Here is an 18929-nt window from a genome sequence, read left to right as displayed (position 1 = left end):
TATTTTACCTCAGTTTTATGACTAATTTTCTTGAAATTTTGCAAAACATACTTTCAGTAATGAATGACTTCAGTTTTTATATCATTACTCTATAAAACTTTATCACTAAGTAATGATGATAACAATCATCAAATCATGTAGACTTATTTAACAAAATTAATTAAGGAATATATAGTAATGAGGTATATGAAGAAATCTTCTGGTGACGTAGCACCAGAAGAATTATTACAAATAAAAAGGAGTCATGGAATTTGATAATAATAATAAGAAAAAAAAATATTTAACCCCAAACTGAAAAAAAAATGTTTAATATCAAACTGAAAACCTGCTCCAATTTTAGTAAGTCAATAGTAAAGTGCTTTACTCATAATCAAATTATATACATACTATTTTACCATGTTCATGTTAAAAACTTTCAGTTTTCTAATTCTTTTTTCTTCTCAAATCAATAGATTTTCATTACTAAATATTCAAATTATTAAAATAATATAATATTAAAGGAAAGTATGAAAAAATAAATATTGAAAAAAGGAAAATTTTAAGCACAATATACTTGTTTTTTTTATTAATATTAAAAAAACAAATATAAATATATTGATCTATTCAACGTACGAGCTACATTTCATACCTTAGTCACTTTACAAACCTTTTTCATACACAACTAGGGGAAAGATTTCAAAACAAATAGACATATTTCACAAAATGATTATTTATGGTAATTTTTACCAAAGGAATGCAAAAAGTAAGAATGGATGTAATGTTCTAAAACAACATAAAAAAATCATTTACTTCAAAAGATTTTCAGTCATTTTTAGTAGCTGTTGCTACAATTGTTACAATAAACAACAGCTGATTATATAGGGTTAGCAGTTTTTTTTTTTGTTTTTTTTTAATTTGGCAACATAGATTATGAATATGATCAAAAAGAACATGTGATTTGAGAATTGAGTCTGCTTATTTTAACAAATCATTGTTGTGTATGTTTAGAAGTTTATAATGTTCAAGTATGTTAATTCGTGATCCTTCACTAGGTACACGTAGAATATCAAGGTTATTGTCTATGTAGGTGGATCATGATTTGTGTCTATGAGGTGGTTGGCAAATGTTTTTTTATGTTTCTCCAGAAGGCTTTTAGAACTCATTGTGTCTTTTTTAAATTTTATCCTGTGTGAGCAATAGAGATTGCAGCGGTACGCAATTAGAGAACAGTTTAATTTCCACATTGCGTTTTTATTTGGTGTATCTGTTCTGTTTAATAATTTGCTTTGTATGGTAATTTTTACCAAAGGAATGCAAAAAGTAAGAATGGATGTAATGTTCTAAAACAACATAAAAAAATCATTTACTTCAAAAGATTTTCAGTCATTTTTAGTAGCTGTTGCTACAATTGTTACAATAAACAACAGCTGATTATATAGGGTTAGCAGTTTTTTTTTTTGTTTTTTTTTAATTTGGCAACATAGATTATGAATATGATCAAAAAGAACATGGGATTTGAGAATTGAGTCTGCTTATTTTAACAAATCATTGTTGTGTATGTTTAGAAGTTTATAATGTTCAAGTATGTTAATTCGTGATCCTTCACTAGGTACACGTAGAATATCAAGGTTATTGTCTATGTAGGTGGATCATGATTTGTGTCTATGAGGTGGTTGGCAAATGTTTTTTTATGTTTCTCCAGAAGGCTTTTAGAACTCATTGTGTCTTTTTTAAATTTTATCCTGTGTGAGCAATAGAGATTGCAGCGGTACGCAATTAGAGAACAGTTTAATTTCCACATTGCGTTTTTATTTGGTGTATCTGTTCTGTTTAATAATTTGCTTTGTTTTTTATGTTTCTGAAGGCTAGACTGCATCCAGATTTTTTATAATTTATAATCTATTTTCCCTGAATCTTTGTTTATGTAAGTTAATGTGTTATATATTTTTTTATTTTCTTATTTAGGAATTTGTTAATGACTATCTGAAAGTATTGGATGTTTTGTATTAAAAGCTTTTCATTTATGAAATCTACATAGTGCGGGTAAATAAAACAATGAATAATTAATTCATTTAATTGTCAATTAATTTTAGGTGCATTAACTTATAATAATGAACTCAAGGATATTAATAAAATTATTTATTATAATGTATAAAAAAATTAATATATTTTTAAATAAAATCTAATTACCCAAAACAAACATCAGTACAAATTCTACTACAATACATCATGTGTTTTTAGTATTCTTCTTTAAAAACAAAAGGATGTGGTAAGTCAGTAGGTACTTCAGGCCGTGGTCGTACTTTCTTCTCATTATCTAATAGAAAAAAATTAATTTGTTTTTTTTTTAAATTATTATGGCATTAAGTTTAATTAAATAGTAAATAAAGAATGAACTTTTTCTTCCGAAAAAAATCCATACATTATCAACATACAGCATGTATTTCATATTTTGAGAATTCATTACTCCAGATTGTTATTTTGTATTTTTCTTTTGTATAAATTTCTGATTTTTTTTTTTAATGAAATAAATTACTTAATGATTTTAAATAATTAAGTTAAAAAGTTTACTAAGGAAACAATAACATACTGGTGATTTTTTTTATTCCTTAATTTATCAGCAGTGAAAATTTTATTCAAATTACTATTTAATCATAAACCACACTACACTTATTTCATATAAAGTCACAAAAGAACTAAAAACTATTCAGTATATATATACCCCTGCCCATAGAATTGGGAGCCTATCTGTAAGTAACAGGGCATATCCCTCAGGTTGTCAGTGTGATGGGTAGCTGTCAATACGGGGTGTCAAAATAAACAGTCGTGAATAGGCAGCGGCAGGATCTGTTTGTGGTGTGGTGGGGTACTGCCAAGAGGGAGGGGCAGTGCACTTAAAAAATACCACTAAGCCGATAAGGGTCTTGTGACATGGTAAGTGTCAGCCGCCGGTAAATAAGTTAACATCTCCCTCAAGTGCTGTGACAAGGATAGTAAATCAAGGTCAGTGTATGAAAGAACCTGGCAGTAGGTTCTCCTTTTGAGTGTTGCAACCTCATCTTATATGAGCCTAAAATGAAGGTTGGTAAAGTAGGAAGGAAAAAGCTAGGGTGTTCCCCGCAGGCTATGCACAATCTTGGATGTACCAACAAGAGTGTGAACAGTAAGCTATTGTGTATGGAGAAATGATAGGAGCAGCACATATTTTGTCTCTTACTGGGTACATAAAGGAACTGGTAGATTGCTTAACAAATTTGCTTACATAAAGTTTTCTCTAAATCCAGCAGCCTCTTCAATAAAGGTTAAATAAGAAAAAGAAAATTTTCAAAAATTGTTTCTGCACTTTGTATGAAAGATAAAATAATGAAGGATTTTTGGTTTAAAAGAAACTAAATGGAAGGGAAAAGGTAGAAAGGATCTTAGGGAAGGATATGTTCTGTATTGGTGTGGTGGAAAAAAGTAAAAAACTGGAGTTGGCTTTATTGTGGATAAGGAGATAAAGGAGTACTTAGAGAGGGTGGAGGCAATAAATAATAAAATCATAAGATTAAGGCTAAGGATGGATTGGAGGTAAGTCCTGGAATATCATGCAAGTGTATGCAACACAGGTGAAATGTGTTGCATCCATTTGCATTGAAAACATAGGACAGTTCCTATAGAAACTGGAAAGCTGCACAGAGGATAAAGGGGCAGTAATAATAGGAAACATGAATGCGCAGGTGGAAAAAGAGAGAAATGGAAGTTTTGGAACAACATAAAAGAAGAAATAGGGAAGGTGAAATAATTATACAGTTTTGTGAACGGAATAATTTCATAGTGGGTAACCCATGGTTTGATAAGAAAAATAGAAAGAAGGTGACAAGGTATAGACATGTTAGTGGAGGGAGACAAGGAGGGAACTGATAGATATGAGGTAAGTGAAGAAATAGTGATTGGAGGAGACCATAAACTGGTAATGGCTAATTTTAGATTTGGGAAAATTCCCAGTGTGAAGGTTATGAGGAAAGAAAAACTAAACTGCGGAAGTTGAAAGAGAATAGCATAAAGGAATGCATACCTAAAGGAGAAATAAAAGAAGTGGAGGAATAGTGGGAGTGCCTCAAGAAGGCCACGTTGGGTATCGCAGAGCAGGTATGTGGTAGAACCAGTGGGAAAAGAAAAGGAACAAAAAAAGTGATGGAATGAGACTATGTAAGAACAGCAGTTGAAAAGAAGATAACATGAAAGACATGCAGATAAATGTAGGGAAGCAAAAAGGGAACGTAAGAAAGTTGTAAGCAGAGAGAACAAATGTTGGAAAGAGTTCACAGAAGAGCTGGAAAGGAACTCACAAGGGAAAATTGTTTGGTGCCATTAAAAGTAAATGAAAAGGGAGAAAATACATGTGATTATTAAGGGCATAGGACATGTGATAGTAAGGAAGGAAGAAATACTTTCTTTGTAGATGGAAAGAATATTTTAGTGAACTCCTAAACCCAATTCAATTGGGAGGAAAGGGGCAAAGGGAATGAGGAGAGAAGAGAAATGTTACATAATGATGAAGAAGAAATAGGGAAGGTGAAATAATTATACAAGGTGCTTTAAGAAGAATGAAAGAAGGCAAAGAACCAGGAATTGATGGGGTAAGCACATGGAGATGGTGAAGGCTGCAGGAGTTTACAGTGGCTGTACGGAAGTATACAGAAAATTAAACATTTTTAAAAAAGGGGACAAGATGTGTAATAATTACAGAAATATTAACACTGTTTCCACACATGGCAAAGCTGTTTGAAAGGTTATTGGAAAATTACATCAGAAGAAAGACTGAGGGGGGTTGGAAGAGGAACAGATGGGATTCAGATATGTCAGAGCTAATACAGATGCACTAGAGAAGAAATGGGATTATAAGAAACTAGTAATGGTGTTCCTGGACACAATAAAGGCATATGATAGTGTGGATAGGGAAGTTGTGTGCAGGTGCTACCAGAAAGAAATTTGTATAAAGCAGACATCCAGATGGTTAAAGTTATGTGTGTGGAGAGATAAGGAAGTGTGATATCAACACTTTTGTGTATAATAACTGTGGATGGTATCTTAAAAAAATTAAAAGGAAATAACAGAAGGAACGAGCAACTTATTATTTGCAGATAACCTTGGTTATGTGAGGAGAGTCTGAAAGGGATGAAGCGTGCAATAAATTAGTGGAATGAAGAAATTCAGAAATGTGGTATGCAGTTTAGTGTTCATAAAAGTAAAGTGATTGTGCAAGACAGAAAAGAGGGAAATTCAATGAACCATTCATAATTATGAATGGTAGAAAAATAGGAAGTGAAAAGGATGTACTTATTTGGGAACATTATTTTCTCAGGCTGGGAGAATGAGTAAAGAAATGGATTTTATTCTGATAAAATCCATTTAAGTGCAAGAAGTCTGGTCTGGAACAAGTAGGTATCGTTGCAATGTAAGTGAGTTATGCATAAAGCATACTTTGTGTCATTCTTACCTTTGCAATGTAAGTGAGTTATGTGTAAAGCATACTTTTTGCCATTCTTACGTATGTGGAAGAAAGATGAAGAGTCGAGAACGGCAAGAAGTGAAATTTACGAGAAGCATGCTAGGGAACATGGGAAGGGATAGAGTAAGGAGCAGTATGATTAGAGAAGAACTGAAATTGAGAAGCCTTGTCAAGTCATTTGGAAGATCAGACAAAGAGTAGCTGGTTTGGACATATTGAAAACATGGATGAGGAAAGATTACCAAACAGGATGATGCATGCAGAGGAAACAGGTAGAAGACCAAAGGGTTGACCAAGAATGAAACTGATAAATATAGTGATGGAAGAAGTGCACAAGAGAGGGGATTTGGTGGGAGTAATGGAAGAAACATGGGTCATGGATCAAGGCAGATAGTGAAATCTTATAGAAACCCCAACCTGAGCAAACTTGGATTAAATAAAGGGAACTGAAAATGATATACATATAGATATATACAGAGACTGTGTCATGAATAGGTTATGAAAGCATAAACTATACTACTCGTGAAATTATGAAAAAGTTCACATACACATTTATCCTAAAATGCTTTGTTTGAGAGTGACAGCTAGTGAAAGTTTTCACTCACATTTCAGCTATACCGGTGAAATGAGGTTACACTGAATTTTTTAGGGTGTTAATTAAGAGGCAAATTTTGTGATTACTTATGGTGCTTGACCTGAAAAATTGAATATAGGTCCAATATAGGTATCTGCAATAGTTTTTGAGAAATCTGGAGCAAACCCAATAAATTGGGTAAAAATACCTGTTTTTTTATGTTTGATTTACAATAATTTTGTAAAATTGTTAATACATAAAACTTTTAAACAAAACTTGTACATAATTTAATTCTGAATAATTTTTTTTTCTTCTCTCTAGGCCGGATCCTGCAGTTATGTATTACATAGCCCAGAGGAGTGTCCTTTACTCTTAACGGGCCTCCACGTCTCAGCCCACCGGTTGGATCTCATTTTGTGCCCACTTCAAATCCCCAGAGTAGGATCCACCAGGCCTGGCTATGCCATCCCTGGGTCCCCGTAAAATTGTTTAAGATAAGTTGATTAAACCAAAGATTTCTTTCATTATACTTTTGTACTCATTTTACTTTTTTGTTTGATACTAAACATATATTCACTGATTATCAAACATTGTATAAGTAATGCAATTTAGTTTATATATTCCCGAGATAATGTGATGTTTAATCATTTTATTTTGCATCCAGTGGTTTCTTTTGGTTTATTTTATATAATAAAATACATTATATCCAGCTTTTGTATATTTATAAACTATTTTTTATTTTATATTTGTTTTAAACTATATTTTTATTTGTAAATATTTTGGACGAGAGTGAGTCAATGAGTGTTTCTTATATACAGCTGTATGTACTAAGTATTTTTAAAAATTGTTCTAATAAAGTGGGTATGCTGAGTAGTCAATTTTAGAGCCATGCTTTCTAAAATTGATAGTTCACGTGAATTGTATTATGAACAAGTTGTCATTGAAGCCTTTTTGTATACTTGGAATGAGTGCTTTAGGTGGTTATTCAAGAAAGCTTTTTGTTTATTGTCTTCATATTAAGTCATAAAGTTTAATTTACAGTGTTTTTTTGCATACATGTGTTATAATTGTTCACATTGTCTTGCGTTGCCTTGGTACAATAAAATTTCATAAAAATAACACGGCTGTATTATTTTGTATGTTTACTACTGTTTGTGAAGGTGCTGCTCGTTCTAAAGAATTTCATTGATGCTGGAATAGGAACCCATAGGAATAACATCACTACTATGCAAAAAATAAAAACAAAGTTTGCAAAAACACAAAATGCAAGGTGATTATGTACGCAAAGACTTAGAAAAAACATTATTCAATTTTAAGTTGGATGTAAAAAAAATCTTCTGATTAAAATCAAAACAAGCCTACTCATGCAATACACAATCACCAAGTGAAATTTATTAATTTTCCAACTCCCAATGTAATGCTACACTACGCAATACAGATTGTAAATAATGCCTCTTTCTCTATTGTTCATCTCCATTACATTAAAATTTTTAATTCTGGTCTCAAAATAGAGCATTGTATAAGATTATATAACCAATTTCTTTTTTCCTCCTCTTAAAACCTCAACTGATAATTTTCCCCCTATATACCCCCCCCCCCCCTACGTATTCCTACCACCGATTAGTTTCTTTACTATTAATTAAGTGAATTAATTAAATTGTAACCAACAAAATAACCATTCAACTGAAAGTTATAATAAACAAACCTCTGTAACTAATGAATCAAATAATTTAAAATCACGTTTGATATAGAAATAATGGTAATGAAAGAATTTTATTTAGATTTTTTTTGAAAAAACATTAACCCAAAATTACACTTAACAGATATTAGTAGTTATTTAACTAATGGTCTTTCTGAAATTACAGCTACAATCAAAACTAGTTATTAATCAAGAAAAAATTATGACTAAATCATTAAAATATAAATTAAACAAAATACTTTAAAACATTTTAATTAAATAATCACATACCAAATTCTATTTGTAGATTGGAAGCAATCATACGTCGCTGATAAAGAACTTCCTTTTGACATAAGTAAGATAAGATTACAGGACACTGGTATGTTATATGTTCAACACAACGAGTTGCTTTTGGTACATTAATTTCTGACTCAAAAACAAAAGATGACCATGTATTTACTGAAAATAATTATTTTTTTTAAATCAATATCATTACAAAATAAATTAATCACAATTTTTTTTTAATACAAATGAACATTTAATTTTAAACTTCCATAAAACACCCTCTCTCTCTCTCTTTCTCTCTATTTAAATATTTCATCCAGTTCTACACCCAAATAAAGCATTAAATTCTAACATGTAGACAATTTAATGTGAAAAATAGATAAGGTAATCCTGATACATCAACAACTTGTATCCTAACCTCCCTGGGAGGAGTGAGATATTTCTCATTTATTTAGAAAATTCTAAGCTTGAATCCTGGTCAGGCTTAATATTTTTCTTATGCTACAAATATTACAGATCACAAACTTCTGTGAATTAAACAACTAGTAAAAAAACATCTTTCTGTAGGAAAACTCTTAGAAACATGATATAAATGTCCCCACATTAAAGAGGACATGTTTAGATGAATTATCTAAATTCATCTAGTTAGTTTAAAGAAAACAAAAATTTTTATCCTAATGTAATGTAAAGGTAAGTAAGAAAGTGTGAGGCAGAGAGTATTTTCAACTCAGCTGACAGTAAATAAGGGGGAATGTAGGAAGCAGTTTTAATTTGAAGAATACATCACCCCCTTGTGTAAGGTTACATCAGTTAGTAGCTTAAAAGGGATTTTTTAATTGATTAAGAAATCTTAATTGTTTTTAATAATTTTTTTTTCATTTTAGTCTCTTGAATCTTAGCTAAAATAAATCATACATATTTATTATTATTATTATTATAATTAAGACCATGGATATGGTTTAACATTTAATTAAAGATGAGATGGATAAATTAAATAATCCCCCATCTTTCTCAGGAATCAAACCTCAGACTAGTTGATTTAAAAGCCAACACATCAGCAGACCAGACTAAGTGGTGGCTAAGATTTTGGACCAACCTATTTAAAGGAATCATTCAGTTTCCACCCTTAATAATTTTCTAATGTTTAAAAGATCTGAAGAATTTATTTTAAGTTAAAATTATTTTTTTTTTTACAGTAACAAAATTACTCTGCTGAAGAGTTTTAAAATAATAGTCTACAAGTAACATGATGAAACTAAATATTCTGAATTCTTATTTAACATTTACATAAATACTTATTCAAATATTTTTCCATTAATGTCTTTCTTTAAAATTGTTTTATTCTGCCCCAGCTTTATTTATATAATTTTTCATATAATTACATCACTATTATTTTCTTGATTTTTTTTATTTATTAATATGGCTGAAGACCATTTCTATTTAAAAAAAGATTTTTCTCTTTAAATAAAATATCTTTTTTATTCATTTTATAATTTTGCAGATTGTAATATTGCTCAACACAAGGTTTTTTACAGTTTTCTTTTATGCTTCAGTTCTTGATGGAGCATTCTTTTTTGCTTCCTTCAGTTAAGACAGTTTTCTATCGCAAGATGATTTATAAATGAATAATTATGTTCTAATCTGAATTTAATATTTATATATTTATTTACTACCTAAATAAGAAATATAAATTACAAACCTAAATAATTAATATGCAAGTCTTTAAATAATGACTCAAGTGATAATCTAATCTAAAATAAACTGTTAAAAATGGCTCCAAAATCTAGTACACTGTTAATACAGAAGCATCCAAAAGCACCCTACTCAGTTTTTAATGTAAATAAATTGAACTTATCAGTTTGACAGTTTTAAACTAGGAAAGTTTTTGTAAAGCCCTTTATTACTTTCAAGAAAAATGAGTTGGGAATTTAAAGTTAAATTTAAAAGATCTAGTTTCCAAAGATAGGTATGTTAATTTTTTGAGAGGGAATAGCATGCATTGATTACTATGGTCATTAGCCCTTGTCCCAAGCTAAAACTTTCCCATTCTGATCAAAAATAGCAAAAAAGTCAAAAGATCAGTCTCGTCAAACAGATCATTCTGAAAACAGACTTTTCAAACATTAAAAATCCAAAAGAACAAAATGATAAAGGTATATATAAGGCCCTAGCACTTAAAAACATACAATCCATTTCTAAAGAAATGTTGTCAAAACTCTTAAAATGGGTCTAAAGGGCCTGCAATTATTAAAAACACATCTTAAAATAAGTTCATCAGTAGCTTAGAAAACTTACTTCATAAACTTTATTGCCTAGGTTTTCCCTTAGGGCATCCTTTTTTATTTATTTTCTCCATTTTCCTGATGGCCACCACCTCTGAAGATGTGGCATCTGAAGCTTCAGAGATGGAATCTTCATCCATCTCTGATAACACTGATGGTGGTTAAGAAGATGTTTTGCAGCTCATGTCGGATGATATCAGCCCAGGTGGAGTGGGGAATACTGCATCCAAGTTCAGACTGGATGTTTTCCCTACTGAAAATTTTGGAGTAGCTAAAATGCTTGCCCTCTCTTTTTATGACCTATGTGCTCTTGGAAGCTCCATAGCTACAGCCTCTTTATCTACAATCTGTTTCATCATCTTTCTTTTCCCTAATTGGGGATTTCTCCATCTGAACTGCAACCTGCATTACATTAGGTTCAGGGCTCTTCTGTATTTCTGCATCATTTTCCTTCATCTTGTGATTATTTTGAGGTTCATTCGTAGGTTAAAAAGAACTCTTTTGTTTAGTGAAATCTATTTTTTCTATGTCAGTTTTGGGTGCTTCTTTGGTTAGTCAGCTTTTCAATTTCTCATTTACAATACATTCAATCATATTAGCTAGGGCTGGTGCTAGCTCAGAAATTACATCCTTTGATTTGAAAGCAAGTTGCAGGAGCGACAGCAGTCTGTGTGTAAGATATTGTTATCTTTGACGATCTATTGTTTATGATTTTCCTTGCTTTGAAATAGCCGAGCTTTGGTATGGTCTTACCATCTTGAATTGCTACTTCTCTATCTTAAACATTGGGCAGTTTTGATATCTTGCTAAATGATGCCAATGAAAATTGATGCACAGATATATCTCTGCAAAGGTTATCCAAATTCAATAAGCCACCACAAATGCAGATCTGTTGCCTCGCACATTGTGTTGTTGTAGGTCTAAATCTCTGACATCCAAAGCACTACAATGGAATCAAGATGAACAGGCATACTTTCAATCTGTGAAAACCAGCCTTTATTTTTTCCGGACACTTCAGTATATTAAAAGTGAGGACCTTCAACGTGGAGGGTACAACTTCTCCTTTGTATCGTGTGTTCAATCAACAACTTGCTACAACTCCTTGTTAATTAAGTTCTTCAATGATTTCCTCTTCTGTCCAGTTAAACAAGTCTCACATGACTAGTCACACAAGTCTGAGTAGTCACACATGACTACTCCTTTTGAGGTATTTAGAGTACCTCAATATCCATCTCTTCAATCTGCTTGGCTTTGATAGTGATAGCCATGACGATTGTAAATTACTAATTTACAACAAACAGTCCCATAACAGATTTCTTAGCTCCTTTACCAGTCCTCCTGCAGCTTCTGTGATGCCTTGAGCTACCATAAAAGGACTAATCTTAATGAGATCCCCTTCACTCCTCTTGCTAATTGAATATTTGGCATCGCTGCACTACTCTTTGGTTGAAACTTTGATATGTCTTTTCTACATCACTTAATTCTATAGATATGTAAAACTCCTTCTTTCCTTTGTTTTGCTTATGAAGGCAAAGATTCTCTGGGATGAGGGTTTTTGTGTGAACCCTCTACCACAGAAAGTGTGGAAGTATATGCATACAAAAACACCAGTCAAGATGTGTGCGGAGAGATGGTTGAGCATGACCCAAATCATTGATCCAACCTGGGTTCCCCCAGTCAGCAACCTCCTACAAATTTAATCAGAGCCAGGGAGTCAGGCTCTGCCTGACCCATACTGATGTCCCAGGGCTTGCATCTAGCAATAAAGGCTAGCCTTACCCATGGGGCACTTCCTGCCAAGGGCCAAAGTGACTGACTTGTATTAAATGATGCAAGACTGGCACAGCAAGTTCACATCAGACTGGCCCCAACCCAGTTTCCACTACCAGGAGGAGGGTAAGCTCTCTCCTTCCACACTCTGCTCAATGTTGGCAAGAACAGACCGTAGCATGCCTCCCCCTTTGCTGCAATCATAAAGGGGGGGTGCTTCTCAATGAAAATGAGAAGCACAACCGCAACCAGCTGGGACAGCTCAGGACCACCACTTCCTCTACTCCACAAGAGTAGCTCATGAGCAAGACCATTTCTCCATTGTATATGTTTATTATCCCCTTTGCTGTACTTGATTCCATCTTCACTGGAAAAGTGCAAATGTTAGGCTCATAACAGTCTAATCTGAGAGGTGGACATATTCTTAGTGAAGCTACATGGGGCTGTGAACTAGTTTGTGCAGTTGCCTGCGAACTCACTTTCTAGTCTGAATGTTATAGAAGGAGTCTCAAATAAAGGCTACTCCTCTTAGTATCTATTCATACCTAATAATTTACACTATATCTAAATTTTAAATTTTGACTTTTGAATTAATTTTTAGCCAAAAAATACACCTCTTTTTAACTAAATGAAATCTAATTAAGAAACAAATACTTTTAACTTTCTAAAAGTGAATCATTTAAATTGTTTTATAAAAATTTAAATTACAATTTGTCATTTTATTCCAGGAATGCATGAAGTTATACACAATTAAGCATTGCCCACTAGTAAATGACATCTTGATAACAACAAACAAAAGAAAACCATTTACAATGAAATAAATAATATTACTGCACTATTTGGACTAATGCTTAAATGCATTTTACTACATCAAAAAAGTGACTCTTTTAACCAAAACTATAATTTTATATACTTACAACATATAAGATTCATAAAAAAACATGTTCTATGCGTTGAATCAATAAAAAATTTCTCTCCATCTGGTTTTACTTCAAATTCAGCAACTGCAAAATTATGAATAGATGGAAATGTTGATAAATGCTCAGTATAAGTTACAGAATAAATCCAGCTTCTATAATCACCTCTTTCTTCTTGCACATGGAAATCAATTCTGAAATCAGTAACTCAAAAAATCAATAAATGAAAATTTATTAAAAATACCTTCAATGCATTTATAAAATTTCATCAATTACAATTCCATTAATGAATGTACACGATTGCAACCTTAACCAGGAATATGATTCTTGCTTGAATGAGCAAAGGATTAATATCATGTTAGTCAGCAATTTTAACAGTTGATTGTTCCAATCATGTAAGTCTTTTTCAAGGGGCTAGGTACTGACAGGCTCAATAAACTAGAAGTGCTAGTTGTGCAAGATGTAAGACAGTGGTCATCAAATCTTGTGGCCAGTCCTTTGCCAAAATTAGATCGATCAAACAGGAGGTACAAGGAAGCGAACGATATACTGTCAGTCCATGAGGAGAAGAATGAAAAGATACAAATCCATGTGAAAGCTACAGGAAATGCTGCTGAGGCCCTACAGAAATGATAAAGAAGAAAGTTATAGAGGCAAACGTACCTTCCCGAGGGAAGTTAGAAAGGAAGTCCTTTATCCATGTAAAGTAACTCAATGCTTCTTGTGAAGTAGCTGAAGGCATCACGTAGTCATCAAACCTTTTTTACCCAACTAAAAATGGTTAACTTCACCAATGTCATTTATTATTGTTTTTATACAATAATTAATTTTGTTATGCACAAACTCAACAAGATCAATAATACATTATTTGACCAGATAATAAATGAACTTTCTAAACTTTTTTAAAACAAGCACCATATGAATAATACTACCGAGGATAAGACTGGATAATATTCTTGAAAAGATCTTATGTAAATATATTTCCAGATATTTAAAAAAATATTTAAAGAGAGAGTCATAATTTTTATTATTTTACAAAACTGTGAACATCATTTCATCATGCTAATCTAAGAAAAAGATTTAATTTATGTAAAATTTATCCTAGTAAATGGTAACATTAAAATGAAAATTGGCTTCTGAAGTTCTCATAGTAGTAATCAATAATTACAGCAGTAAGCAACTTATTCAACAAAAGTTTTACAAAAAAAATCTTACAAGATATTTCAACATTCAACTGTCATGATGTTAACAGTTTGAAGAACTTGCCTTAAAAGAACAAAAAACCAAAACTAAATTACAATATAATTTATTAGTTTGCAATATTTAAATTTTTATTAACAGCATATATAGGTAAAAATAATTACTTTAACATAATATTTGCATTATTATATTATATCTTAATATTATTATTTATCTTTATTATAATAATTCTTAAAATTTAATATTAATGTCATAATTTTCTTCCTGGGTGCACAACAAAGTGTATTTATCAGCACCCGGATCTGTTATTAATATAGTAAACAACGAAATATTGAAAATGACAATAAAAAAAGAACTTAATATAAAAAAATTAAAAAACAACAATAATTATTAAATTAAACAACAGTATATGAAAACAATCAATAACAAAATGTAAACTATCATAATATTAATAACAACAAAAGTAACAATTAATAAAAATAATTTGTACTTTATTATAATAGTACAATAAACTAGACTGCAAAACTATTACATTTATAAAAGTCTACTCATAAGCATCTGTTAACAAAAATAATTTTTCAATTCAACTATGATCAACAATAAATATTACATCTAAAAAGATTTCATTTAGAAAAACACATGAACACTTACATAGTTGGATTTAATTTCAACATATTACTGAAATCTGCAACATATTCCCAAACGTCAATTGGGTGTGATTTTTTTATTACAGCATCAAACTTTATTGAATATGCTTTTATTCGTAATAATAAATACAATATAAATGCTACAAACATACAACATAAAACTTTCCTCCGACAGATAATTGATGTCATCTGAAATAACAGTAATATATATAAAAAAACACTGAAAATGTTTGAGAATAGCACAGTTGACTATTCTTTATATTAATACTATTTATTTCATTAATATTTCAGTTGTAATTGCAAAACAAAATGCAGAGACAAAACAACCTTTCAAATAAAAAATCTGCCAAATTACATTTAAAAGAATCTTTAATAAAAAGAAGATAGAGAAGCTCAACTTCTAATGCTCCCTGGAATGCTGATGATTTTTGCCTACTATTACATAAAATTTCCTCAATAGATAATTTTTAAACGTAACCAAGAACTTTAAGGAATAAGTACTCCAAAGCCATACAGCCTTAAAATGAAAAAATACACATAAGAAAAAATTTAAAGACTCTAATCTCTGTTGTTTTGCCAACTGATTTTCATGAGAGCATAAATATACCAATGACATTAAAAAATTAGTTTATTATAATGATCAGAGATAATAATGATACATATTGGGAAGCTGACATCTTTTCAGAAGTCCTATATTTAGTTACTCATGACAAATGGATTTTTTTATTCACTTCATTACTGAAAACCATCATAATCATAAACAAATTCCTTTAAAGTCATTTTATTACAGTAACTCAAGTTATAAATAAACTAATAAAATACAAATATTGAGAGCAGAATATTTTTAATTAAACAACAAATAAATTCAATAGCCTCATCAACATACAAAATAAACAATCAGTCTGACAACTTTTACAGCATCACTATCAAAATTAAAATATCTACAAAAACTTATTCTGAATTGAAGACTTAAAACTTTTTAATGATGTGCCAATTAAAAGTTGTATAAAATATTTAAATCATTTTTAAAATAAAATAAAAAATACATTACTAATAGGTTGATAAGATAAGTTGAGGGCTAATAACCTTAGAAGTTGATATCACATCTCAAAAATGCATGGTTAATCTAGATTCTTAATTAGAACCTAGCTTATCTGGATACTCAAAGTGTTAACCACCACATTCCAGTAACAGAATTGACTATTACTTGAAATATGTACCGTTATTTCAAGCTAAAACTACATATTATTACCAATAAGTTTAACCCCAAAAGACATAATTAACAATAATGTATCATTTCTCAAGGTATGGATAACATATCATAAGATTAGAAATTAATAATGGTAAATCAATTATAAACTAGTAAATCTATATTACATAAAATCAACTAAGGAGTGCTATCACGCCAGAGACCTAAATCCCACTGACCAGGCCTGTCAAAAAACACCTGCATTACTCAAAAATTGTACTAATCAAATACAAAAGGTAATCTGTAATTTCTATTGGATTACACAGGAGATAGTCTTAGATTTCTATTTAAAGCATCTCTAAATTTGTGTCGCCACCACCATGACTTTTTTCTACTTTAGATCTAAAAAAATGTTTACTCCCACCAAAAACTTAATCATTTTGAACTCAATATCAACCTTTTTACACATAGATACAGAATTTTACAATTAGAATATAGTCTACTAAATTTTTAAATAAGACATTTTTGGCAAGAAACTCACTTCCATAAAAATTTCTGGACCAAAAAAACTAATTCATAGCTCAATCACACCCACATCAAATGTCCCTAAAGATAAAAACATCCCTAAAATTCAAAATAGCTGGCTATAACACTGCAAACAGAATCATCAACAAAACATGCACATCAATCAAGAAAATTTTATTTTTTGTGATATTCAAACTTGGCTGATCAAAATGTAACAAGTTCTACATAGAGCAAACAGTACATAGCTTTTCACAATGATAGTAGAAACAGTACATAAAATCACTTTACCAATCAATCACCTTTCAAAAATTACCTCAATGAAACAAATATACATGCACAAACATCAACAAAATAAAAACATCACATATAAACACCAAAGGATGCAAATGTGACATACTTGAACAACTCAAACACATAAAAACATTATGAATAAACATAATTTAAATAATGTCTTTGAGCGCATTATACCAAAACAAAGATCTTTCAAGACCAAATTCAAATATCAATGTTACAACAATCAGTGCTCTTGAAAGCAATTTATGAATAACCTTAACATGAGCAAAAGCTAGTTCAGACACAAAATTTTCATAATTTTTCTCTTAAAATAACACAGATGGTGGTCAGTTTTTAAAGCATAGTTCACAATAGTAATCAAAATTCAAAATTAATATAATAATAGAATTATTTTAAAAAATATTCTTACACATTTGACAACCATCCTTATTACACATAAAAATATTTTTAAAGTTAAACCACAATCTTGTTAAATAACTACAAACTATAAAACATCATATTTTATAATTTATCATTTACTTAAAACAAAGATAAATCAATCAATACAGACAGTTTTTAATGAAGATAACTTTTAGTAATATGATGACATCAGATGCAATGCAAACATTATTATCTTCAAGTTTATCTCAAATAATATCAACATAATTACTAAATATGATCTAATATTATTTTAGCTTAATTAAACCCCCTACAAAGCACTTAAATAAAGAAACGTTTCTAGTTCAATTCGTTTAAACAAAAGTAGAAGGTAAATAATAATAACGACAATGAAAGAATACAATTTTAAACAATAATTATTTATGCGATAATACAAAGTTATCATATATGCAAACTAACGGTCAAAAACATGCAACTACCCTCTCTGATTAAATAAAGATACAGTTTATATTCATTTGATAAATTTAAATATGAAAACAACTTAATTTAAAATGTTTCATAATAATAAGAAATAAAAATATACTTCACATTTCTGGCAAATACAATAAAAAATTATATTATATATATATATATATATACATACTTTTTATTAATGTTTTCTGCATAACCTTAAAATTGCTGAAATAGCTGAAAATCTTACAGACTCGTTAACGAACATAGATGATAAGTCAAAAGCACGCGAGAAACTAATTCTGTACTGCCGCAGTCTGTATATACTCGTTTATCATAAAATTGTTTTTAAATAAACTATTTATTATAGAAAATGATGAATTAGATTTTCTCTAAATAAATTAATTTGTTTTGGGATTTTTTTTTTCTTAATAAAAACGGCTAAATCAAATTTAAATCTGGATTTGGTTAGAATTGGAGTGGTATTAGTAGCGAGTTAAGCAAGAAAACGAAATGAGCGCATTTTTAAACCGGCTTAAAAAAAACATTTATCAAAATGGTTTATCAAAAGCATTTGATAATTTGGTAGACTAGAAGGGGAAATAAATATAATTACTTTGCAGTTACCTTCATTTTGAAACAAGTAGATTAAGGCAATGCAAATTATATTTGTGATGTTAACACTACTTAAATATCCTGACGGAAGCGATCCGGTGCTCATAAGACTATCTTACAGCCTTGTTTATATGTAATGTATTCTATTCCCCCCACTCAGGCAACGTGTTTACGTTACTGAGAGCATCAACCCCAGACGCAAGCTATAAATTATTGAAACACTGCTACGTCTCTGTATTTTTAAATTTTAATATGTACATAATCTATTAATTTTTTTTTTCTTTACAAATTCTTTACAAATTTTTCATTATATTTACAGGTATTCGTGCGTTTTTTTTTTTGGCGAGACAAAACTTCGTCGTAGCATGTAATTCAGTAGGATCATAAATACGTAAACGTACATATAAACTGTTTATCTGATTAAATTCTTAAACCGAATGAAATAATCAGATTATAAAATACTAGTAATACACAGTACACATTTTTGTGCCAGAAATCGGATATGGAAGGACCACCAGAAGAAAAATGTTAAACTATAATAAAAATAGTTAACACTCTACCCTCAAATGCTTTAGATATCCCTAATTTCTACACTTTTATCTAGTTTAAATTATCTCAGTACTAATATTAAATGTTATTGGAGTGAGCAATT

General features: G+C 30.3%; 1 protein-coding gene across 3 annotated transcripts; it reads right to left on the bottom strand.

Moving 5' to 3' along the window:
* Positions 1–2103: 2103 nt before the first annotated feature.
* LOC142324787 (uncharacterized) lies at positions 2104–18420 on the bottom strand. Of its 3 annotated transcripts, none has more exons than XM_075365783.1 (5): positions 18290–18420; positions 14831–15015; positions 12980–13173; positions 8017–8184; positions 2104–2296 (listed from the first exon to the last, which is right to left on the bottom strand). In XM_075365783.1, exons 1-5 carry the CDS (start codon positions 18293–18295, stop codon positions 2217–2219), a joined length of 633 nt encoding a protein of 210 aa, XP_075221898.1. In that variant the 5' UTR covers positions 18296–18420; the 3' UTR covers positions 2104–2216. The 3 variants fall into 3 exon arrangements, with proteins under 3 accessions (XP_075221898.1, XP_075221899.1, XP_075221897.1); XM_075365784.1 differs by lacking the exon at positions 18290–18420 and adding an exon at positions 17856–18120; XM_075365782.1 differs by lacking the exon at positions 18290–18420 and adding an exon at positions 17244–17363.
* Between the last annotated feature and the right edge of the window lie 509 nt (positions 18421–18929).

This window comes from Lycorma delicatula, chromosome 5 (assembly GCF_047948215.1).
Source record: "Lycorma delicatula isolate Av1 chromosome 5, ASM4794821v1, whole genome shotgun sequence".
In the NCBI taxonomy this organism is placed as follows: Eukaryota; Metazoa; Arthropoda; class Insecta; order Hemiptera; family Fulgoridae; genus Lycorma; species Lycorma delicatula.
Note: the sequence above shows the minus strand (reverse complement) of the source record. Positions and strands in the feature narration are given on the sequence as shown.